Source organism: Gopherus evgoodei, chromosome 4 (assembly GCF_007399415.2).
Source record: "Gopherus evgoodei ecotype Sinaloan lineage chromosome 4, rGopEvg1_v1.p, whole genome shotgun sequence".
Lineage (NCBI taxonomy): Eukaryota > Metazoa > Chordata > Testudines > Testudinidae > Gopherus > Gopherus evgoodei.
In genome coordinates, this window is record NC_044325.1 from 65748134 (window position 1) to 65774638 (window position 26505).

At 42.8% G+C, this 26505-nt stretch overlaps 1 protein-coding gene across 1 annotated transcript in view; it reads right to left on the reverse strand.

Moving 5' to 3' along the window:
* SPTBN5 (spectrin beta, non-erythrocytic 5) overlaps positions 1-26505 on the reverse strand; it is a 156838-nt gene that overhangs the window by 33548 nt on the left and 96785 nt on the right. Inside the window, 16 exon segments of the mRNA XM_030560166.1 lie at positions 1921-2107; positions 2266-2522; positions 3884-4021; positions 5443-5589; positions 6539-6629; positions 7833-8005; positions 9406-9483; positions 10783-10971; positions 12908-13070; positions 14184-14305; positions 17040-17153; positions 18400-18514; positions 19641-19759; positions 22180-22275; positions 23594-23785; positions 24397-24552. Coding sequence (XP_030416026.1) covers positions 1921-2107; positions 2266-2522; positions 3884-4021; positions 5443-5589; positions 6539-6629; positions 7833-8005; positions 9406-9483; positions 10783-10971; positions 12908-13070; positions 14184-14305; positions 17040-17153; positions 18400-18514; positions 19641-19759; positions 22180-22275; positions 23594-23785; positions 24397-24552 — 2337 coding nt within the window.

The window sequence follows — 26505 nt, forward strand, 5'->3', positions numbered from 1 at the left end:
GTAAAAGTGTCTAGTAGACTGTAGTAACTAAAAGGTTCAGAACTGGAAATTCGAATTAAAAGCTTTGAGGGCCAATCTCACGTCCATCGGAAGAACTGGCAAAATGTCAGGAAGAGCAGGTCTGTTATTTTGCAACTGTAATATACACTATTTTCCCCCAGACTAAAATTCTATTGAAATATTTCAAAACAGCGATAAATAACAGGGAGAATTTGCTTAAGGGGTCATCACTACAGTTCCCACGCTCTCAGCCCAAGCTCCTTCCCCTGGCAAATCCTACCCCAATCATTCAGTCCTTTCAGGGATCTAACTTACCTCCCTACAATGTCAACATTAAATGCAAGCATAAACTCGTCCCCACTTTCCATCTTCGTGAAATGAGCCTTCCACACCAATTGCATGTTCTTAAAATCGTATAAATTCTCCTATTTCATTTGTTCTAACCACTCACTTGTCAAAATAAAATCTACATCAAACATAAATTATTCACAATATACCTGTAGCCTCCACAGCAATATGCTGGAGAATGCTTTACAGCCCTTTGTTATAAAATTTCCCTTAATTCAAGGGATATTTGGGATGATATTCCCATCCTTTACAGGAGTCCACACCTTTCTAATAAACCACCTGGACTGGACATGACTTTTACCCCATGGCTTTAATAAAATACTGAAGAGCTGATTTTTTTTCTCTTGAATTGCATCATAGTGCACCAAGTGTCAGATATTTTAAAAATATATTCCCAGGGGATGATAGTTCTTAGTAGATCTTCTGGCCCCTAGCCCCTTTACAAATTACAGAACTTTAACCAACAGGAGACTGGGGATTGTACTGAAATGAAGTGCCCTTTGTTACCCAGCAAAACCAGTAGCTGCTGCAATTTCTCTGCCATGAAATTCTTCTCTCCTGTCTCATCTATTGCAAGAGAGCAGATTACGCTCGTTGAAAAACGTGCGACACAGCTGCTGTTTCAATGGTATGGGAGATGACAAAGTTCCAGGTTCTCCTTGTCTCTGATGACACATCTGAACCTTGCAAAAATCGTAGTAACCAACTTGAAAATTATTGCTAAAATGATGGTGGGATAAAGGTAGTAATGTTCTGTTAATTCCCTTATTTTTTCAAAAAGTGCAGGAGGAGAAGGTTCCTGTCACTCCCTCACCCTGCAGGCATCTAGAAGACTAATATGCCCTGGATGCATTTGGTGAGTTTAAAATTTTTTTCTTGGGACATCTGTTGCATGGAGAAGCCATGCCAGCATGCACAGCAGCTTGTAAAATCTATTTAGTATTGCAACAGCCAGGGTCGGAGCTCAATAATTTGCACAAAGGGATAGGGTGACCAAAGGGGATTGCAGGGTACACTACTTGGAGTATTGGTGTGAAAATATGTGCCATGGGTGCAGTCTTGAACATTACAAAGGCACAGAATTGCTCATTAAAGAGCACCCTTGTGAGACAAGGATAAGAGTCATCCCTGGCAGTGATGTTTCACTGTAACCAGAGCAGAGGAGAAGTGTTCCATTGTAGGCACACAGGCACCATCCCATGTTCTCCTGCTTGACTTCAAACAATGGGGACAGGACTGGCGCTAGGGGTTTTAGTGCCCTAGGCGCATGGCAATTTCACCGCCCCATGCCCTGGTCCTGCGGCTCCGGTGGAGCTGCCGCAGTCGTGCCTGCAGAGGGTCCACTGGTCTGCGGCTCTGGTGGAGCTGCCGCAGTGGTGCCCGGGAGGTCCACCGGAGCCGTGGGAGCAGCCGACCGTCCGCAGGCACGACTGCGGCAGCTCAACTGGAGCCGCCTGCCACCCCCTCCGGCAAAATGCCACCCACCAATAATCCTGGCGCCCTAGGTGATTGCCTAGGCCGCCTAAATGGAAGTGCCGGCCCTGAGTGGGGATGGTTCCCATGCTACTTTACCTGATGCTTTTCCTGTAAACTTTGGACCGTTGTCAGAGATTGGCCATAGTCCTTGGAGGAAGCCAGGGGGAGCTTCTCATGAACCCAGGCCAACTCATCGTCAACATCCCGGAAGAACTGGTACTGTAGCCTGCTCGATTCCAAACTCCCACGTCTCTCCTCCAGTGGATCACTTAGGTGCTTGTACCTGCAGATTTAAAATGGAACCAAATGAACACAACAGAGAGATCGAAAGGTAATAGAAGCAGGTGCCTTGGAAGTGAGAAAATAAATATAAAGGAGAAAGAGGTCGGCGAAGAGTAGAAGGGGACAGAGAAGTGAGAAAATGGGCAGACACTCGCATACCTGTGCACCACTTGATCAACCCTCTCCTGTATCTCATCCGCAAGAAAATGCTTCTCTTTCTGGAATTCGCAGGCTGTGTCCACAAGCACTTGTAGCCGATCCCTATGGCTAGCAACATCTTCCTCCAATGCCCCTTGTTTCTTCAGGAGACTATTCAAAACCACTAGGTCACTGCTACTGTCTGGAGCCTTCAGCTCACTTTCCACATCTTCCAGCCATTTCTCCATATCCTCCACACTCCGCTGGAAACGCAGGGCCTAGGGGCAGGCAGGAAGCAAATGTCAGCAGGCATTTAGGGTTAAAAAAAATCCCAACCTCTTCTGTTAAGGAGCATGTGTATCACTTTCAAAACCTTTTCAGGGCTCAGTGAATTATCTCCTCTCTTCTGATGCAGTGTGCAAATGTAGAGAACACAGTCCATTGAACAAACTCACAGAATACAAAAAACTCTATGATCTGGACAAACTGGAGAAATGGTCTGCAGTAAATAGGATGAAATTCAATACGGACAAATGCAAAGTACTCCACTTAGGAAGGAACAATCAGTTGCACACACACAAAATAGGAAATGACTGCCTAGGAAGGAGTACTGCAGAAAGGGATCTGGGGGTCACAGTGGATCACAAGCTAAATACAAGTCAATAGTGTAACACTGTTGGGGAAAAAAAGCAAACATCATTCTGGGATGTCTTAGCAGGAGTGTTGTAAGCAAGATACGAGAAGTAAATCTTCTGCTTTACTCCACGCTGACTAAGTCTCAACTGGAGTAGTGTGTCCAGTTCTGGGCTCCATATTTCAGGAAAGATGTGGACAAATTGGAGAAAGCCCAGAGAAGAGCAAAAAAAAGATTAAAGGTCTAGAAAACATGATCTATGAGGGAAGATTGAAAAAATTGGGTGTGTTTAGTCTGAAAAAGAGAAGACTGAAAGGAGACATGATAACAGTTTTCAAGTACATAACAGGTTGTTACAAGAAGGAGGGAGAAGAATTGTTCTTAACCTCTGAGGATGGGACAAGAAGCAATGGGCTTAAATTGCAGCAAGCGAGGTCTAGGTTGAACATTAGGAAAAGCTTCCTGTCAGGGTGGTTAAGCACTAGAATAAATTGCCTAGGGAGGTTGTGGAATCTCCATTCATTGGAGATTTTTAAGAACAGGTTAGACAAACATCTGTCAGGGATGGTGTAGAGATAATGCTTAGTCCTGCCATGAGTGCAGGGGGCTGGACTAGATGTCCTCTCAAGGTCCCTTCCAGTTCTACAATTCTACGATTCTCTGACATGCCCAAGGCAGCTGGTGGATGTGATAATTCAGAGCATATCGCCTCTGCATCCTCCTCTGGAGGTCTGGCTCTAAACTAAATCTTCCACCAGCAGACACCACATGAGAACACAGCAGCAGCAACAGACTCCTCTTTGTGGGGTTCCCACCTCTTTGCAAAAGCTTCAGTGCATCTGGCCTGTGCTTTGTAGTATTTGTTATGTACCACTGATGTGTAACTCCTTGGCTCCAGTGGCTTGGAGTGACAGAGCACGTGAGGCAATGGCACACTGATGAAACTTAGCACTGCTGCCTTGCTCCGTCGCAGGAAATGGCTGCAGAACCTGTCCCCAGCTTTACCTTGTAGGCATCCTCTAGCTTGGTTCTTTTTTCATGGCAGTTTTCCAGCAACTCATCCCAGAGCTCTTCTATTTCTCGCAGTCTGGACTGAATGGCCTCAGGAGCATAATGTCCCTCTTTAAGCATCTTCTCTCCCTCCTGCAGTAAAGACAGCAGACACTACCATCTCTATTAGCCCACTGCACCATAATACACCATCCGTCTGTCTGAGATATATGCTTGGTTATCAACACCCATAAGCCATTGCTTGAGGGTAAGAACCTGATACAACAATCTTTATTAATCTCTTAGCAGAACACGTGAGGTTTGGTGGGGATAAAAGAAAACACTCTAAGTCAAAACTGTTGCTGGAATTGGGATGGTAGTTGAGCTTGCCAGACTTTAGGCCTCTAGTGCTATTTGAAATGCCAGAGACCTATTGCAGCAGGATGTCTGGGAGTCAGGTACTGACTTACAAAAACACACTACAATTTCCTGGCAGAAGATCAATCTGAGGTGAGAGTATGCAGTATCTGTACTGCCTAAAGGCTGGTACCAAATCTGGTTTGCCAGCTTGGCATTAGTAGGTGCCCATCAACCCATTTCTCTCTGTTTAACACCTCTGGGTGCTAAAATCAGGACCACTTTGTGCACTGTATGATATAGTCTGAGTCTGTCAGTATTTCTATTATAACTCCCCAGTTTCAGATGCTTATAGATCAGCTGGGAAAAAAAACATCCAGCAGGCTAGCAACTTTGTGGTATGTTCTCAGCCCGTGAGCAAGTTTGTATTACATCCTTCTAAAGTTAGATTGAAGCACCTTTTAGTTATGCAAAGGGGAGAAGTGGGAGAGGAAAGAATCCATAACAGGTTTCCAGTTACAGATTTTCCTCTACAGAATCACTCAAAGGCCATCTTTGTTACATGAAGGAACCATAAAAATAGATCCTTTCAAATGACTCTTTAAAGGCACAAGATCCAGGCAGGTCAGAGAAGGCTGCAGCTGCACACTGCAGTATTCTACAAACAGTGAGTACTGCAGTACCCAGGCACAAAGAGATGAGTGTGGGTTGAAGCTTCCCTCTTAACTCTAAAGTGTCTATTGTAAAGCACCTTGTACACAATTGGTGCAATAACAACAATTACTGTATTGAATTTAGGTTAAATAAATATACACATAAGCATCTCCAGATCTATCTACACCTGATACTCGATACCTGGCCAAAACTTGTCACGTTTCCCTCATGCCTCCCCCACTGTCTGGTTTTTGCCAAGGCAAAATTTTAGTGATAATTCCCCTTAAAACTCTTTGTTCCTCTTAACACCCTCCCTCTGATGTGCTCTAGGTTTTTGAGAGGTATTAATAAACTAAACTTCAAAACTCACTTTAGAAGTTGGTAAAAGTATTGACCCATTTTGCAGATAGTAATGTGAGACAACACCATGTAGAACTTAAGTTACTTTGTCCTGGATCACACAGGTGCCCCTGCTTATTTAATATCCTTGTGATGCAGACATTCTGTTTGGCTGAACCTTTCCCACCAGCCCTCACTCCCCATATCAGCCCTGTGTCTCTTACAGCCTTGATGCTGTCTATGCGATTTCTGTTGGCCATGATCTCTGCGTGGAAAGTCTGGTGTTTCTGCAGCTTGGTCTTCAGGTTGCTCGGGTCCTTCCAGCTCTCATCCAAAGCAATACTGTTCTTCTCATTTATCCAGGCTGCGACCTTGGGGTGGGGGAAGGAAACAGAAGATGACAAGAATTTCAGAAGCTACTCAGATCTCATTTTTTAGGATCCCCTCTAATACTTCTAATACAGTGGGGCTAATTAATGGAGAGAAGCAAAAATGGCTGAATTCTCCTTTCTATGCCTCCGCAATCTCCTCCTGTCTTTCAAGAGGAGGAGGTCATCTCTATATCTCCAGCCACTACCATTCCGTCTACCTCACATGACACTAAACACAATGGCATTATCCTCTTTTCCAACCCTGTGTGCATGTGTGTGTGGGAAGCGGCTGTCTCCATAATTCTATCCACAAGTCCACTGTGTTTCACAGGGAAAGGATTGCCCAGCCCCATTCCACTACCTCTCAAATGTGGAATGCACACCCTTTAACGTCTACTTTTCCATCTGTACCACAGTCTCCAAAAGATATCTCAGGCTATATCTACCCTGAGCCACAGTGTGGACTAAGGGGGCATGAACTGCAGAGTGCACCAAAGTGTTGCAACTTAACTGTCCTGTGTGGATGCTGTTGGCATGAACTAAAAAGTACCTAATTTGCATAAACACAGCTTTGTCTCAAAGAGGACTATGTTAACGCAAACTAGGTATCTATTAGTTCATGCCAGCAGTGTTCACATGGGGCAGTTAGTGCGCAACACTCTGATGTACTCTGCAGTTCACACTCCCATAGCACACACTGTGGTACAGTGTAGACAAGCCCTCTGAAGTGGATGGAATTTTAGGTAGGGAGGCAGGTGTGACTTGAGGATTGAAGAAGATGCCTTCTTTCTTTATGCCTATATCTTCCCATCTCATCCAATGTCATCCCAGCCTCAGTTCCTTGGTTCTTTCCTAGTAAAAAAACTTCAGGGATTCATGCCCAAGCAGCACCACTAAGTCGTCAAATGTTTTAAGAAATCACAACTACGTGAGGAAGATATAACTGTACCTCAAACGAATTCTGCAGAAACCTCTGCAGTAGCCTGGATTCCTCCAGCACATGCCTGCGATCCAGGGCATTCTCCAGCAGTTTATCTTTCCTGAGATTAAAAAGAGACACATGAGAACAAAGCTACAGCAGAAGAGACTAGTTGGCATAAGTGGGTAGCATTTTAGCCTTTCACCTCTAAAACTCAGGTTTGCAATGTGACCTTAAGTTCTAGTGGATACCTACCAATATAACCCAACTATCATATAATTCAGCATGACAGACTTGATGCTCAGGACTGGAATATCAGAGGTTCTGTAGTTAACCACCATTAAAAGTTGCATGTTGAAAACATGAACAGCACAGGCACACACGATACCTGTCACCAGCTAGCACTACCAATGCCTTCAGTGGATGGCTGTACAGGTTGCCACATGATCAGCAAGCTAATCTTGACATTGTGCCTAGATGCACATCACCTACAACATTTCTTGTTTCTGAAATATGGTTCAGCCGTAGAAGTTTATCATATTAAAGCTGCACGATTCTGAAATGCAGCCTCTCCCATTATTATAGACTACAGATGAAACAGTATGAAGTGTGACAAGTAATCGAGGCCTTGAGTACTGTATTCAAGTAAATTCATACATGAGATAACATGGTCACTATAATATATTTATATGTCCCATTTCATCCCAAAGGATCTCAAAGTACTTTACAAACTATTCACAGATCATTTCAGTCATGCCTAGTGTGAACAGCTGTTTAACAGTGCACTAAAATAACATGCAATGTTTTAGGACAAGATATGAAGAACACCTTATGCAACTGAAATTAAAGGATGAAATTTAGACAGAACACAAATACCCCCATTGGGAATTTGGTCAGGACTTTGGGTCAACCCCTTTACAGTTGTGAAAAATGCCAAGGGATGATTAATGACCTCAATTGGTCATGACAGCCCTCTAGTTTCTTATCCATAAGGAGCTATCTCTATGCAGCACTGCATCCCTAATGCCAGGCAGCGACACTGATTCAGTACTGATGCAGAGAGATGTGTCTCTTTCTGAATCACCAACACCTCTTCCTGCAGCACCGAGGTGTTCCTTGAAAGTCTCCCATGGACATACTGACCTGCCTCAAGCTTTCTTAGCTTGCAAAATGTGGCAGGGCCTCAGCACAAAGTGCTGTGTGGATTACGTACAGACCAATGCCTATGGTTCTTCTAAAATATCTAAACAAAAAGGAGTAGAGCAGGAAGAGTCTCACCTGGACAAGGCTGGGTAACAGTGATAGGGAAAGGGGTTGGCTTTACCTCCTCAGAATAGCCTGACACTTGTTCGTGATGTTCTCCGAGTCGTAATGCTTGCTCTGCCTCAGTTGCTGTGCAAAGGAGGCCATCACATTGATCTTCTCCATCTGGGCTTCCAGAGCCTTTTCAAACTGCATGTGTTTCCGCTGCAGGCTCTCCACACTGGACACAGAATCCTGGATGGGATTCAGTTATAATATCCATCGGTAGAAGGAAGCCACTCTCAATGGAAGTCAGACCATCCACCACATTCCGGACTCAGGAATTAAACCATCATTACCCTTCCCTCACAAATTGTCCTGCAAATGTATTGGTCTTTGAATTTGAGACCACAGTCCCCTGACCTTCTAGGATTTTCCACCCACCATGTGCAGGCAGCAGTTCAGGATCTGTCTGCTTCAGTGCTGAGCAATCTGCTGGATGCTTAGCTCCATATGCTGGAGTGTAAGGACAGAGCACTCAACATTGCTCGATACAGAGAGGTGAAGGAGGTTTGGAGATACTGAACCTTCTCCTGCCCTCGTAGGAAGACACTGGATGGAAGACTAACATTTTAGTGGATTTGAGCCACGTTTAGTCATAATCTAACCTTGCAAGAAATATCTGCTGGAAGCACATAAATATGGCATGACAAGCTGGGATCAGCGTTGATGAACAAATATGTCACAGAGAGACACAAAGAGAGATTTAAAGAAGAGCACCAGATCCAACCTATGAACTTTAAGAAAGCTCAGATCCAGATTTGAACTGGATGACTCAAGTCCAGTTTTGTCAGAAGCATGGACACTGAAGTCCCCTGAACTTTGTGATCCGAATTTCATGACTCAGATCTCTCTCTCTCTCTTTTGCATTTCTCTGGACTTCCTATCCAGAATCAGAGGTGTCAAAATACTATAACTACTCAGGTATGTTTCTCCCATTACTTCTATCCTGGATGACACTAGAAAGCATTGACAATCTCTTGAGGAAAGTTATCTTCATGAAAATTCTAGCCCTGTTTTCAGATCACAATGCACCAGAGAAGTATCCAAATATCCAGACATTTATATGAATCTTTGGATGCGTGGCCATCATCAGCAACGTAACTGAAAGGCAGACGGAACTCAATAGTTCCGTGCATTCATGAGCTGAAGATGAATGGGAAATATAGCAGGGATTCATGGGAAGCCATATATTTCAATGGATAGTACTGAACATGTGTACATCCACCCCTGGAGAGACAGACACCAGACACCACCACCAGACATATTCCATGTTATTCACACTGATGGATATGTTTTCCTGGGCCATATGTGACAGGTCACAGATGTAATTCCAGCTTCCACCTCTAACAGGGGTAGGTAGAATATTTCACTATATCTGATGTTGAAAGCCTGAGCCTTCTATGTACAAAACAAATAAAAGAAACAGGATTCTGCATAAACAGCAAGATGCAGCAGGGACCTCCTCATGAAGAAGCGCTACGTGGGGATTTTAAAAAGGCTCATAGGATGTCAGAGCATTTCACACCTTCCCCATCTTCTCACTGATGTCTCCCTGCTCCAATGGAAATGTTGTCATTATCCAGCTCACCTACCCCTAAATCCTCATTGGCCAAGAAGGCCTCTTTGCTGCTGAGCCAGCTCTCGTTCTGCTCCACATAGCCAAAGAATTTCTGTTTAGGGGAGAAAAAGTAACTGTGAGTTCAGCCTCTAGCCTGTAAAACAGGGATAATGCTCATCTGTAAATATTGGGCTAGTAAATACTTACCTGTTTTATAGGACTATTGTGAGGATTAATTAGCTAAAATACACCAAGCACTTTGAACATGAAAAGTGTATGTAAACAGTGTAAGTAAGTATACCATGTAAGTATTTAGCTATTATATACAACTACTCAGACTCAGGATACTGAATTTTTTCATATGCAACAAAAATATTTGTGGCATATGTGCTGATGCTGCAGATCAGAATCTAATACCTTTATTCACAATGAATAGTACCATACTCTGTGAGCAGTCCCAGTGGAGTAAGGTATTACTCAGTTTGAGAAAAGGAATTAGAATCTGGTCCTAAGTAAGTAGAAAAAATTATATTCTCATGAGCTTCAAAGTACAGAACACTCTTTGGGATCCTGTAATCCAGCATTTGCTTGACATGTCCAAGCCACCTAAGTCTTTTCTTACTAATCAGCATTCCCATGAATGACCAGCACGATTTAACACTTCCACATTTGTCACCCTGTCTTGCCATATTATTTGAAGAATTTTATGTAAGCATCTGATATGAAGGCTGTTTATTCTTTTGGTATGTTTGACATAAATCATCCATGTTTCTAAGCCATAGAGAAGAGTGGAAGCACTTGGACAGTATACTGATGAGCACCATAGAAAATCCCACGAGGAAATTAATCATTCTCTCCTCAGAGCAGGGTTTGAATGGCGTGCGGTAAATAAGGCCTAGAGCCACATATTGAACAATGAGGAGAAAACTAAATATTGAATAGCTGCTCATTCTTTGAGCACCAGCCATTCTGTGCACCGTGGAGAAAAAAGTATCAAGTAATTAAACATAGTATCATAATGCATATGGATCACTTGATGATTACCTGTTCTGTTCATTCCCTCTGAAGCACCTGGCATTGGCCGCTGATGGAAGACAGGATACTGAGCTAGATGGGCCTTTGGTCTGACCCAACGTGGCCATTCTTATATGCACAAGGGGATCAAATTAAGGTTTTACAGGCAAGCTTAATTCTGGCATTCCTAACTTTTGAGTGCTTGACTTTGCAACCTCAATAACGTTCTTATTTTTTTTGTGTATAATATATAAATGACATGTTATCAGAGGAGTCTGATCACTTATGTCCTCACCACCTGTGGCTAACTCCAAATGAAGTCTGCCCATTCTTTTCGAAATCCCTCTATGCACTGAGGAAGGTTCATTGATGCTGCATTTTTCTGTTGATCACTTACTTGTAAGTCCTGGGCCTGGAACAGTTTTACATATTGCTCCTGCCATGCTTGGATCAGTTCAGACAACGCTTGCTGCAATCTGGAGAGAGATTGGTGGATCTCTGGGGTTGCATAATGACCAGAGTTGGCAAGTTTCTGACCAAAGCTGCCAAGTGAGTTGAATCTTTCCATTCGGGCTTCAATCTCCGCCTAAAGTTCATTAGAAAGATTGATGTCAAAGGTTTATGGAAAGTCAGCTATTCAGGATATAGGTCTTCAAGGGAAGGAAATGGACTGTATTTTAACCTTCCAATACTAATATTTGTATGGAAAATCATTCATCTTTGTGCTATGTCATTGAAACAGCAAAGGAAAGTCTAAGCACATAAATATGGAAAACAAATACCCTTATTTCTCCAAGAGACACCGGTCCCCTGCAAATCAAGATTGTGATTCATTTGGGAACAGAATGGGAAATGTTTAGAATTAAATGGACGTGGATTTTTAAATTGCATAATGTCATCCTTTTCTCTCATAAAGAGTGGCCCCTAGATGGCAAAGTGTACTTGGAATTTCTCTTCTCCCGTCTCCTGCCAAATAAATTGGCAGCAGATTATTGCATTACAGACACTGTTTAACCTTCTTTCTTCGTGTTAAAGTGAAACATGTTTAAACTTCTCTTCTAAAGTGAGAAAAAGGTAGCAATATGTCTGTATAATGAATCCTTAAGGTGAAAATGTAATTTATTATGAGCCGTGTACATTTAATGTGGAAGTTACAATATAAACTATTTGAAAATAAAAGAATTGTTCAGAAAAATACCATTGTGCACTCACTTTTTAGTGAGATGGACATGTAAAACATCACCGACAGCTGATGGAATATTAATCACCTGAAATTAACATTGCTGATTCTTAGATCCAACTTTTCCTTCACTATTAGGCCTTGAGGGCATAGCTTTTAACTTTGTGTAAATTAATAATTACAGTGCATTTTATGGCTGGAAATTTGGAATCTGTTTTGGGTGAGGCCTCTTTTTACTGCATTATAAAATTATTAACATTGTTGGATAGTTTCTGACATGAGAGAAAACTGGCAGCACATAAAGCTTGTACCAGAAGAAGGGAGAATATCAGGAGTCTGTTATTAAATCCTGATCAGGAAGATTAATTAAGATTGTATTTTGTTAGTGCTAGGACCCACAGAGCGTGTGGACTTCTATTCATAACTTTTGTTAATGATTCTGGGAATGTACCTGTTCAGAAAGGTAACAAAACGCTAAAGGAAATCTGACAAGGTAGGGGGAATAGCATGATAAACAGTGATGGAACAGCTGGGATGGGGAAGAGGTAGTAACTGTATGATATTTATAGATCATTGTTTAGCAAAGTTAATTAGCGATTCCACTCCTAGTAGGAAATCTGCAAAAAAGTTAAGCAAGCAGACAGGGAAGTAGGTGACTCTAGGAATTTACACTGGGATAAGGAGTATTTCATCTTGTCATCACTGGGTATCAAAATGGGCTAGCAGCGACTCTAAATTACCACCTGCTGGCCATTCGGTGTCCTCTGTGAAGTAAGTTGGTGATCTCAGTCCACTTCCCAGTGGACATCTGTCTGTATCACAGAACATAACTCATTAAAAATTGGCGGTAACTGACACCCTTGTTTAGGGTGACCATATGTCCTGATTTTATAGGGACAGTCCAGATATTTGGGGCTTTTTCTTACATAGGTGCCTATTCCCCCCTCCCCCCCGCCTCTTCTGATTTTTCACACTTGCTATCTGTCACCCTGCCCTTGTTAGCAATCTCAGCAGAGTGGTCAAGGGCTGAAAGGGCCTGCAGACTGAAGCACCTTTTTATATCTAGAGGTGGACTCTCCAGTGCAGGGTTAATGTATATCAATGGGATTGTTTAGAGAAACACGAATGGGCAAGCAGCCCCATGCAGTATCTGTTCAGGGAATACACAGTTATCTTCAGTCTGCAAAGATGATATTTTGGCATAGTTGTTTATTTTAAGAGAAAGGATGATATGATACAGGGAGCATGTTCCCTAGGGGTGTCCTGCAGTGAGTAATTCCAATCACAGTACCTTGGGAAGGGTCTCCAGGGGATACAATTATAAGCAATGATCATTACTTGCCTTTCTCTCATGATGCTCCTCAATCATGCTGTTTGCCTCAGCTGGGCTTTTGGGAAGGCCCCCTGCCTCCATTAAGCCTCTGATTTTTTGAATCCAATCTAGCAGCTCCTTTAGCTCCAAGTTAAACTTCTGCAACTGGTAAGAAGCTGCCAGCTTTTCCCTCCTGCCACATGATGGACAATTATGCATCAGCCAATACACAGTCAGTCTACTTCCTTTCCCTGCACAGCCCTTGCTCCTGCACCATTCTCTATAACAACTGCTCTCAACCTTTCCAGACTGCTGTACCCCTTTCAGGAGTCTGATTTATCTTGTGTACTCCCAAGTTTCACCTCACCTAAAAACTACCTCTTTACAAAATCAGACATAAAAATACAAAAGTGTCACAGCACATGATGAGCGAAAAATTGCTCACTTTCTCGTTTTTAACCATATAATTTTAAAATAAATCAATTGGAATATAAATATTGTATTGACATTTCACTGTATAGTATATAGAGCAGTATAAACAAGTCATTGACAGTATGAAATGTTATCTTGTACTGACTTCGCTAGTAGTTTTTATGTAGCCCGTTGTAAAATCAGGCAAATATCTTTATGAGTTGATGTCCCCCCTGGAAGACCTCTGTGTACCCCCAGGGGTACATGTACCCCTGGTTGTGATCCACTGCTCTACAAAGCTCCTGCTGGGAGAAGCTGAGGCTGGGGTAATTTGTAAGCTTCAAGTCATCCAGCATTCCCATACAACTCCTTACAGTGTTGCTGTTAAGCTGAGCTCACAGTAGCTGCAAACTGTATTTGAATCACCATGATGACATTATTTCTTCAATGATTCCTCATGAAAGGCCAGAACTGGAGCAATTATAAAATCCTTCACAGCCACTCCCTGAAGTGATGATTCCTGCTCAGAGCCAGCCTTTGCATTTTTGGATGGGCCTGAGAAACAATCTTTCTTCCCCACCCAGACATAACTGCTGTACTCAGTGATCTCACCAGGGCTGGTTGGAGGATTTGGGGGAATTTAGAGAGATTATTTTTGGGATAAACCACAGTCTTACTGGACTCATTTTACATAAAAAATATGTATGTGGAACTTAAATTCCATTAAACTAACCACATTGTGCTGCAGAGGTAAAGCCCAGCTATCACTGCACCGGATATTGTATGAAGTCCCCAGAGAACTTTGGTGGCCCATGGCAATTGCCTTCAGGGCCCCAAGGAGCAGCTCTGTTTCTGCTGGCAAAGATTCAGATAGTAGCCTGGTAGAAGGCTTTACCTTTGTTTGGCCTGCCCCTGGAGCCGTAGCCAGCTGTCTTTCATCTCTCTTTGCTTTGTACTCAGTTTGTCATTTATGGATGGATTCATCTTGCAAAGGCGGAAAGATTTCAATTCCAGTGTCTGAGGAGAGATTTATAATGGACTACATTTACTCAGATTAATTATTGTATTGGTTCCTATGAGCTAGGCTTTCCATTCAATCGCTCGGAGGAAAGGGATGCGGCTTATTTTAAGGGCCCAGTTTTCAAACATGGGTGCCAAAATTGTGGCAACAAATTATACACAGGCAGTAGTTGCGTGCAGACTCCACATTTGTGTTTGCAAATAATCATCCAAATGCACAAACCAAGTAACTATATGCTATTTTTCACACACACATCAATTGACACTTACAAATGCTGTTTATCTGTGTGTGTGAGAACATTTATTGGCACCAGTTAGGCACTGACGTTTGAACATTTCACCCTTAAGTAACAAGAATGCTTTCTCCTCTATATGCAGTGTTGTTGTAGCTGTATCGGTCCCAAGATATTAGGGAGACAAGGTGGGTGAGGTAATATCTTTTATTGGATCAACTTCTGTTGGTGATAGATACAGGCTTCTCTGGTTTATTGGGATGTACACCACTGGCATGAGAGGTGGCTAAAACATGAAGATGAAATGAAAAATATATATTTATAAATAATGAAAAATCTAGAAGGAAGAATGTTACTTGCCCATCAAGAAAACATATTTTGTCTCAGGTGATATGTGAAGGGGGTGGAATAATCCAGAAAGATACTCATTTCACATTAAATTTACTGCAGGACATGACTAATAGTATGTGTGGAATAGACAATAAATATATAGGATTGTCACTGATAATCAGCTTTTTCATATTATGAAAATTAACCAGTGGGTATTATTTTATGAATTTATCACACATTCTCTACCTTTGCATATTTTTTTTCAAAGAAAACTGAGAGAAATTTGTGGCCTCCAAACACGCATTCAAAATAAGTAATTATCCTTAAATCTCCAGTTGGTAATTAAATTGGGAACACTAGCTCGCGTGACCTGCGTGACTATCTGGAAATCTCTCTACAATTTATGAATTTATCTTTCCCAGGCTGCAAACTCCATTTTGAACGTGCAGCCTTTTGCCTTCTCTGTTGTCTATTTGCCTCCATGTTGGGTTGGAATTCCAAAGACTGGTAGCAAACGAATAGCAAGAGAGAGACATTGAAGTTAAGTGCTCTTCTATTGAAGGGAAACTGCTCTAAACCACAGGATGGCTCCCAATGAAGCTTAGCAGGGGAGAAGATGCCTTGGCAATGAAGTCACCTGGCAGAGATCTCTGGTCACCTGGGCAAGCTGGCAAGAATGTTGCGTGACAAAAGGGGATACGTGCAGGGCCAGATTTACAATTTATGTGTCCCTAGGCACAGCATCTTCAGCGCTCCCCCCCCCCCCCCGCTTACAGCTGGCCATTGTGTTGCACACAGTTTTAGAGAGGTAGGGCGCCCCTAGAACGCTGGTGCCCTTAGGCATGTGCCTACTGTGCCTAATTGGAAATCCGACCCTGGCTAGGAGTTATAAATTGGGAGGAGCTGATTTATCTGGGTCTTTGGCCATTTTGTATCCAGATAGAGAGGAAAGAAAAGCAACCCAGCATATATAGACCTGCATGAAGGAGGAGGCCCTGCTTGATTTCCTGAGCCCAGATGGCTCCCCAAGGACTCCCAAGGGAAGGGTGAGGTAGGGAGAGTCATTGCAGTTAGGATGTTTGTCATGTTCTATACATGATGTATACACTCCTGTGCTTTACACGATTAAGTGAAAGAGCAATTGAGTTAGACTCTGGGCAAAGCGTCTCTCTGTATCAAATGCTTTTCAACTACTTACTAGCTTCCAGAGAGACTCAAATGGTAAACCAGAAGGCTCACACCTTTTGGTGGGGTTCTGGGAGAGGGTGTGTAAGTATATGGGAGTCTGAAGGGTTGCCCTGTGCCCAAAGGGGCTAAGCAGCTGGACATCTGTTTCCCGCTCTCAGAAAGGGGTGGCAGACTGGTCTGTGCCTCAAGAGTGTGGCTAGGGACCCTAACATTGGGCCAGTGTCTTGATCCCATTTAGGCCCTAGAAACTTAAAACATTCAGGAATTCAAGAACCCAGAGCCCTGAATTCCTCTTACAGCTGCCTTGTGGGTGGCCACCAGGAGGTACAGACTGGATCTGTGACAACCTGTGCTACTGCCTCTGAAGTTGGAACAGGACCCAGATACCTCATTTGGATGCTCATATTAGCCCTTAGTCATGTAAAGGTCAATTTTACATGCATACGAGCTGCTTACAGCATTAAAATGTGACATTTGGACATTTAGGAGACTACACTTGGAAATTGTGCCTATTGTGTTTTTCCACTTTTTAGAACAGAAATGGATACAAGCTTTTGGCTTAGTCCTTTGCTGATATAGGAGCCATGTTGCAAAGATGCAATAGGGATCTGGATCCATACTTTCCACAAGTTCAGGGAAGGTCCAATCCAGCACTGAGATGTGGAACCATCTCCAAACGAGAGAAACATAATATGCTAAAAAAAAAGTTCCCTTCCTTCTCAACTTTAGTACTTCAGAAGGGTGGGCATTTTGTATGACAAATTGGGATTGAGGGGAACACAAAGGAACTAGAATAATTTATCATAAAGAAGTCTGCTCTGAGGACCTCTGAGTTTTCTATCTGCTACGTTCCCATACCAGTTCATCTTGTACTAGGTCTCTCTGAAGGAGCTCATCAAGCATTTTAATACAGACAAAGAAACAAAAAAAGAGCATTGTTTTAGCAGCCCCAATTTGTATTCTACCCCTCAGCCTCTGACCTCCATTTTGGACTTGATGACACTGATTTCTCTCTCCATTTCCTCATGTCGTCGAATCAGGTTTGCCACACTCTCCACATCTTTCCCATAATCCAATGCTTGTATCAGTGCACTCTTGGGGGGTAGGGTGGAAGAAGGAGAAAAATGACAGGATCATATCTCAGTTCCTTCAAATGTTTCCTCTCTCCTCCTTTCTTAAAACCTTCCTTTTATCCCCATGCTAAATTTCAATAATGCAATGGTAGTGACAACTCTCTGTGCCACTTATGAAGGTAGAACAAGAATTCAGAACTCCTTAACCACTTCCAACCCTGCTTGACTTGGTGTGTATCCGAATGCTTGTATATTTAACAAAAGCACGAGAGAGACATTCTATTTTGCTTCATCCTTCCCTGTCTATTTTTCAATAAACCATAATGCTAATAGCCAATTTATCATTCATAAAATTGCAATGTAAGTGCATTTTGTGAAAATTCGAGGGGAATTTTTGAGTCCTCAAAATTTTTCCAGAAGTGAAATTTTGGAGACTCAAGAAGAACATGGAATTAATTGTCAAAAATTGTTATGGAAAATTTTACAACAAATCGTTTGCCAAGTTTAACAAGTGCTATTGTCTGTGTGTTTGCTGATATAGAAAGTCATATATGAATGAAATAATATCATATATGTGAAATAATAACACTTAGTCCTTATATAGCATTTTTCTTTCATAGATCTCAAAGCAAAAAGCAATGATGGGTATTATTATTCTCAGTTTACAAATGGGGAAACTGAGGCAAAGAGAGAGATTAAGTGACTTGCCCAAGGTCACACATTGAGTCAATGTACATCAAGGAATAGAACCCTGAATCTCTTGACTTAGTCCAGTATCTTATCCACTGCACCTTGCTGTGTCCCTTTTAAAGTATCCAACCACCTCCTGAATGTCTAGGCATTGATCAAAAAAGTCCCAGTCAATCTATATTTCAGTATTAACTGCAAAAACATTTATTTCTGACCCTAATCTGGAATTTTTTGACAATTACTATCAATACCTTCAAACTAGAAGTCTTCATTATATTTGACTGCATTTCAGTCTTTCTACAGACTCTGATTCATAGGAAACCCCAGGGATAGTGAAGCAGTATGCTACTCTAGCTGAGCTTGCTCCATGATTTACAGGTTGGTTAAAGAGGTTTTGCCATTCCTATTTTGCACAGAGACTATTATAATAGGTCACCTCTGAATGCTCATTCTCTCTATAATAATTGGACGGATGGGAGTTTATCCACTTTTACAAGGTGCCCACTTATCTTCAAGAGGAAGTGATTTCTCTCAGTAGATGAAGCCCCTTCAATTAACACAGTCATGAGCAGCTCACCTTCTCACTAATTCTCTCCGTGATGTCATCAATTTCTCTGATTAAAGCATGGATCTCCAGGGCTCCCTCCAGTTTCCTCCTGTATGCATTCAGGTTACCATGGAAACTGGTCCACCTTTTATTGAAAGACAGGTTGAGGGAAGAGCATGAATATCAGAACTTCCACAGCAGCAGCTAGATCACAGTCAAACATGGGATTTCTGAGCTTCCTCACGCATGGACTCCCTCTTCCCATGGCAGGCCAGATACATCTCATAGGTAAAGATTTAATGTGTCGGAAAGTGACTGTTGTAGGATTTTTTAGAGTTTAGGTAAGAGGATCTCAGCTAAGGATAAGAGGGGGTTCCCAGCAGTGGAGAAGGACTCTTGCATGGAACAAGTCCTGACCCAACTGCCAGAAACCCTCAACGAACCCATACACCCCATCTTCATGCTGCTCATTCTCAGTTTGGCCACTGGGCTGTGAAGCAGCAGAAGTGGGACAAGTTGGCCAGGAATACAGGTTTTCAGGGGGTTGGGATGGAACTAGTATGGAGTTAGACAGGGTCAGACTGGGGACAGAAGATGGCAGCCACAGGCAGAAATCAAGGAGAAAGTGACAATCTATTGTGAGAAGAGAGAGTCTGCTGTGGGGTCAACAGCTTGGAGAAGAGCTAGAAAACCTGTTGTAGGGCAGATATTAAACAAAGACATTTTGACAAGATGGTAGTGGGAATGAGGTATGAAGTTCTGTTGAATATAGAGCTCAGGCTGGGTATCCAAGGCTGGCTCCACCACCTGAATCTCCAGGATTCTATTACCCTGATAATACAAGCTATGGTCATCCCAGCCACGAGATTCCACCATACAGGAAGGGAGCAAGACATCCTTTTAAAACTTCACCTGGGCAACCCAATGACCAATTAGAGTACTCTAAGCTACCATGCACAGGAGCAGGGTTTGATTGTGAGGAAAGCATATTCATCTCCAAGGATGGAAAGATGAATTTTGCTTTGCTGAACGGGAAAGCCTTCTGGCCAATTGAAGTGCTGCATTGGCAGTCACTAAAGAAGCTTTATTGGCTAGAGGTGGAAGCTAGCATCTTGTATGTCACACTTGTGGAAGAGGATGCGTATGTATCCCCAGCCTTTGTACAGCTCAGCACAGCCTAGCAGAAGCCTGCCCTTCCCTTCCTGCCATGAAACCATTAGAACAGCTTTGACTGAACTCTTCATCATCCAGAACTTGGAATGTATACTCACTTCTCATTGAGCTGCTTCCGGCGCTGATATATTGTCTTCACCTCTTCCTTGTTCTGTCTCTCCAGTTTCATGGCCAGGGCATTGATGGTTTTGATGTGAGCATCATCCACTGTCATATCCTATAAGGCCAGAACAAGAAAATATTAGTTGTGTGCCCCAAAATGCCCATCATTGTGCCAGCTGCACAGAAGATCTCAGATCCAAACACTCTTCCCTGATACTGCACTCTTGTATCAGTCTCAGATAAAGATGGAGTGGGGACAAGGAGGGACATCACTATGAAACCAATAATGGTCAAAGTTCTATACAAGGACCTTAAGGGCTTCTTATCTAGTCAGAGTGGAGACAGCTGTCAAACAAATCACCACATACTCTTTTAAAAACACAATTCTACCTTAAATTGTATAAATACTTTATTCTGCTTGCTTCCCACATAACATACTATGGAAAGGATAATATTTGCACATAACTCATTATCTGAGCTATGCCACATTAAGGATGTTCTTCTGAAGCATGACCTGCAGCCGGTTCTGAACAGAACGGGGCACTGAATGCAAAATACAGGCATTCCAACACTCAAAAATATTGAATGTTGCAGTAAGTCCAGTAAATCATATACTCAGCAGGGAGACATTAATCATGGGTCTAGCAGAGGCACAGTGGCAGGATGCCAGCACTTGGATAATAGAAGTATTGATTCCATCTGCATTTTATATATGCTACGTACATACCACTGTGCATATTTCTAAGTGTACTCTGCTATGATACACAGCCAGAAAGTGAACACACTGAAAGCATTCTATATTGAATATAATCCATCTGGTCCAGCAGAAACTATTCTAATGAATCAAAACCCCACAGGCTCCTGGAGATTGGGAATTGACCCAACTGCCAGAAACCCCAAATAAACATATATACCCCATCTCCATGCTGCTAGTTCTCAATCCAGCCACTGGGCTGTGAACCAGAAGGAGTGGAAGGGGTATAGGCAGCCCAGGCTGAGGATCATTGCTCCTTGGATAGTTACTCAGCACCCTAATCCCAGGTTTGCCTGGCAGGTAACCTTGTGATACTAGTGAAGAATCACTGGCTGGAAGAGTACAAGCAGTTACCCCTGGTGTAGCCTCTCTCTGCCTGTGCCACTGTGTTAGTGTTATGACTGAGCACTGGTTATGAGGGTGATCACCACAGCATCTACAATGCCAGCCTCTTGGAGGTGTCTATGGAACAGTGCAGGAGAACTGCCCATGATGGGAATTCTCTGCTACCTAACACAGAAACTAGGCACATGGCCCACTTAAGATCTATCTCATTTATAGATCTATAAGGTGAGATTTTCCCTATCCAGACTCCCAGAGTGAGTTGAGGATTATATCGTTCCTCCTTTCTCACCTCCACAACTCCTAACTCCTCTTCTTATTGGCTGCCTCTACCCGTATCCGCATCTTTCTACTGTCCCTTAGCGACTAGCTCTGCAGGTGAGGGCTGAAGGGTCAATGAAGGTTTCTTTTAAACTCTGCTGGCTTCACTTCATTGATATCTGAAATGTGACAGTTTTGGCTCTCTGCCTAGATGCAGCATTACTGCATTCTCATAGGGACTCTGGAAGTGAGAGGCACTGGAAAGGAAAGCCCATATTCTCTCCAAGCCCCAGGCATATCCAGAATTTCTCTCCAGGCATCTCAGGGCTCTCATTCTATGCATAGTATGAGGGTATCCTTCTGCCATTGGGGGGCAGAAAGGGAAGATGTGAGATGCTCTGACAGAGCTTGGCAGCAATATGGGAAGGACATAGGGACTGTGGGCAGATAATGCTAAAGAAAACTCCCACAGACAGACCTAATATATCTTAATTAGGTTTCCCAGGCTAGCATGTCAGCAATGCAATGCAGGTATTCTTTCTTGAATGTACGCTGAGACTTATTTGCCTTTGCCCAAATTAGTGCATCAGTTAGGGTTAGAAAGCCGGCTGCATGTTTCTCACCATGGACAATAGTTCAGAGATCTCAGCAAAGAAAGCTGAACCAGGCAGCTAGTGCACTGTTGCTCCACAGCAGAACCTCTCTTTGGAGGTTCAGTTCATGAAGGTCTGGAATGTGTTACAGGTTCCAAACCAACCCAAGCTGAACCTCACTCTAAACCACCAAGTTTGCCTGATCTGAGGTGGAACACACAGAGTTTTGCATAGTTTCTATCCAAAAGTGTAACTCATTTGAAACTCACTCTAAATCTAGCCCAGGATCACTCAAAAGAGTTTCAGGTTTGCAATGCAATCTGAAGTTTTAGATTTCACTGTGATCATTTGTACAGCTCTGTTAAGATGTCATTAGGCATTTGATGTCGTGATGCAAGGAGAGAGGATAATAGCTATTCTAACAGCTTTTGAACTGGCAAATCCCTCTACACTTCTTTCTGCTCTTCCTTCTGCTAAGGAAAATGAAATAGCTTCAGTGGCTGTGATGTGCTTCTGTGCTGGAAAGCTGGCTTTTGGTTTAAGCCATACCAGGCATAGGGTACTAGGCATGGAAATTTCTCTTACCCCTGATGCTGCTCCTCGAAATTCATTCAGCTTTTTCATGAGCTGCAGGCAGTGTTCGTAGTCATTCCCAATATCACCAATATTAATCATCACTTCCTGGGGAAAGGAAAAACAGTTAGGTGGATATTCAACTAACCACGGGACTTGCTTCAGGCCTGGAATGCAAGCAGCCAGCATTTCCTATGGGTTATCCTTTTCCTGATAAACCAAAAGTGATTTCACGCATCCCACAACCATATGCTCCAGGAACACAATATCCTTTGTGATGGAGATTTTGTACATCAGGGCCCAATAATGTTTTAAGTGGAAGTTTTCTGTGTCCCTGAATATCATATCCCACTTTTTGCTGCTTGCCCATGCGCCTTGATTACTGAATGCCCTGGCACAGTGCACAATATGCTGTTACAAACTGATACAAGGAATAGAGATTGGATTCCCCAGATCTAAAGGATGTGTTTTGTTACTGAGATCAAGTAGTGGAGCCCTCACTTTGAAACCCAAATACAATTCTTTATTTATTTTTTCTCCCCCTAAACTGGATTTTAGGATTCATAAAAGCAAAGTACTTCTATAAGTAAGTAAGGGCTAGAGCATGGTGCAGCGGGAATGGTGTTTTGCAAGTTTCTCTCATATCACTCTTTAAGTGCATTTTAAATCATGACCTGCAAACCCTTGAACCTTCCCTGTAGTCCTGGCCCCCAGCTCTGAAAGTGCTTTTCATTCCATTTCTAGAAACCCCCTTTCTACTGGCCCTTTTACTGAGCAGAGACTGACCATTATAAATTTTGTATAGTTTTGCGATGTAGACAGATGTTTAGAGAATATGGTGAGGTCACTTCCTAATTCATTTACACTTATCACATACTTGTGCGTTAATCCACTTAGTATGAACTCCCCATCCTTAACAGCATGTGCCCTATCAGTGAAATATGACTACTGACCTCAGAATCAAGGCCCTACATATGTCTCATTGGACAAGGTGACTGTTTTTTCATTCTTAAAAGAAAAATGTCTCAGATTTAATACACAATTTAGTGAATCTAAGATTTCAGGTGCTTAGGGTAGGCTCTATTCTTTTTTCATATATCTCTGTTTCAGAGGAGATGTAAAAGCAGAGCCCCAAACCCTTTGGTCACTATAGACCCCATGGCACTTTTTGAATGAATAGGGATGTTAATACTGGTGTCCTAGCCAAATTCCAACTCTGGCATGGAAACATATCAGAATGTTTTAACAGTTGCTGTAACATTCCCTATATATAATCTGTAAAGCACTTTGAGATCCCCCATGACAAAAGACACAATGTAAATGCCCTGAAAGGTGATGATATCATCAAATATTCATTACTAACAAGCACTTCTCTGTATAGCACCATGGGCTTGCTTGCCCCAGTTAAAGAATAGAGTCCATGTACCTTCTCCCTAATCCAGGCCTCCACTTGGTCCACTTTCTGCAGAAACTCCAGGAAGTCCCGAATGTCCTCCAGCATCTTTCCATGAGCAGCAACAGACCACTTCAGCTTCTCCCAGTGCTCCTGGAGCATACGGGTCTTACGACAGATCTCCCCTGATTTTGGGTGGCTCTGTGAAACCAGGGCTTCCCCTTTCTTCATGTTAGAAAGAGGGAATTAGAAAGGAAGTTTACCACTAACTAAAGGGTTACATGGTCTTTCCAGGAGGACCTCCTTCTCCCCAGCCACCACAAAACTCCACTACAAGACCCCTCAAACTGTGAATATTCAGCCATTATTTTCAATAACTGGTAGGAAAGTCTGCATTATTCTGATGCAGTCAAGAACATTAGGCTTGAACATTCCATGGGCAAGGTGAAATTCAGAGGTTGAGAGCACAAAGGAGAAACATCTTCCAGATGACGATTCAGTCACTCTCAGGAAGATGATTCAGACTAGTACTAAGAGGGGAAGTCAGTGACTCCTTCCCATATAAGGAATACAGAAACAGAAGTCCCCTGGAAACCATACATGGACAATTAATGGGACTCCCCTACCTTGAATTAATGACATTCCAGTCACCTCTATGAAATACCACCAGGATTCTTGTCACACAGAAAAGGATGGTCTCTGGTTCAGATGGAAGGAGATGGAGAACTGACACAATTCTGGGGAATATTTAATACTCATGTTGAGCTCCTTCCCCCTCTCCTTCTGCAGAATGAACCTGCAATAATCTTAGGATAGCAGCAGAGTGTGGGAGTTACCTTGTTAACAGCTGTGATGATCTCCTCATTAGCAAGAATCTCAGCCTCAAAGACCTGATGTTTCTGCAGCAGCTTCATTTTGTCCTGCAGGTTGCTGTGGTCTCGGATGGAAGGGTCCTCCAGCTTTTGCATGCGCTCATTGATCCAATCCTCTGCCTGCAACCAAGCGGACCAGCTGAATTAACATGACACCCAGAAGCCGTCTCTCCTCTCCCAATCTCAGAGCCTCCTCCCAAGGCACAATGTTGTCCTGTGAAATGGCATATTCCTCGAGGAGGCAGATTTCCAATAACTGGTAATAACAAAAGTGACTTTCTGATTTCTGAACTGTCCAGCTGAAAGGGAGTGAAAATAATTCTATCAAATGATAAGGGGAAAATATGGACAATTGCTTGGATACTATTGTTATTGTATCTCAGGTTATAAGTGAGATTAGATGCAAATCTATGGTGACTTTTGCTCATTCACACAGACCTAACATTTTAGTCATGTTTGGGGCCAGAGAGGAATTTTATCCCAAGATTACTGTCAAGGATTTTTTTCCCTCTCCTGGATCACTGGGCAATGATCTTTCAACAAAATTGAGAGAGCATGCCACACAGAACCTATTTCCTAGTATTGTGGGGTGTGCACTTGTTCTTTTCCATTTGCTCCTCTGCCTCCATCAAAGAGATGATCTCCTAGAAATCCTTGCTTCCCTTTATGAGCCTCTGAATTAATTCATTTTAGTTGTATATGGTGGGGTACATTTTCAGCATGGTAAATGGAGATTTAGCTTGATTACTTCATGTAACACAATGGCAGGATTCTCCATTTGTCCATTCTGTCAGCAAGTTTTGGAACATGTGGGAACCTGCAGGATAATTACTGTTAGCTCACGGGGGCCCTTGCGGTTAATTAGAGTCCACCCTGAATATAAGGGAGGTAGGAAGAGTGCTCTGGAAAAGGGAGTTAGGTGTGGGATGGGTAGTCCCTCAAGGAAGTAAAACCAGGAGCAGATAGCTCTAGGAAGAAGGCAACCTGGGAGCTGATAAGCCGTCTGCTCAGGCTGAGGCTTGGGATTCATGTACTATTATTTTGGAATAATCTTTGTTGTCAATACTCCAGATGGGAGGAGGATGGTCACATATTTTGGTTCATCCTTTGTTTGGAGCTAGATGGGGACTCCGCTAGCTTCCATCTCATTAATGACAGCTAGCTGTTCTGGTGATTAGAGCGTGGGGCTGAGAGTTAGCAATAGAACCCAGGAGGTCTCCTATCTCTACCACTGACTTGCTTTGTTACCTTGGTGCAGTCACTTAACAGCTCTGTGCCTCAGTTTCCTCCTCCGTAAAATGGGGATATTTACCTATTCCAAACAGGTGTTGTAAGTCTTACTGAATTAATATGAAGCAGTTAGAAATCTTCACGTCAAAGGCACTATAGAAGTGTCAAGTATTAATAATATTAATGGCACCTGTGCTACTAAGTCCTTTAACAGTACTTAGGAGAGTTATCTCAGCATGTTTTAAACACACAAAAGAAGATTTTTTTCCAATTCTACCAGTTAAGTGTGAAAGATACCCAACGTTCTCCAACATGGAGGCATGGTGTGGCACACCCCTAGATATTTTCTGAGCCCCTCCCCTTTATTCTAGACACGTATTGAGAGCCTGTTCATCAGGATACATTTCTGTGAATCTCTTCACAGTCACTGTTTTCTGTTGCAATTGGATGTAAGCATCACCAAATGAGTAACTGTGCCAGTTTATTTCTATTACTTGGGTCCTTCACATCTCATCCCTCTTGTGTGTGTGACATCCTCAACTGCTGGTCAAGTCTGTCTTCTAAACTGTAAGGGGAAGGTCCTGTTTTCTATGAAGTGCTTGCTGCACACTTGTGGCTGCTAGAAACTAAACAAGTAATAAACAACATAAGAACATAGGAACGGCCGTATTGGGTCAGACCAAAGGTCCATCCAGCCCAGTATCCTGTCTACCAACAGTGACCAATGCCATGTGTCCCAGAGGCAGTGAATCTAACAGGTAATGATCAAGTGATCTCTCTCCTGCCATCCATCTCCACCCTCTGACAAACAGAGGTTAGGAACACCATTCCTTACCCATCCTG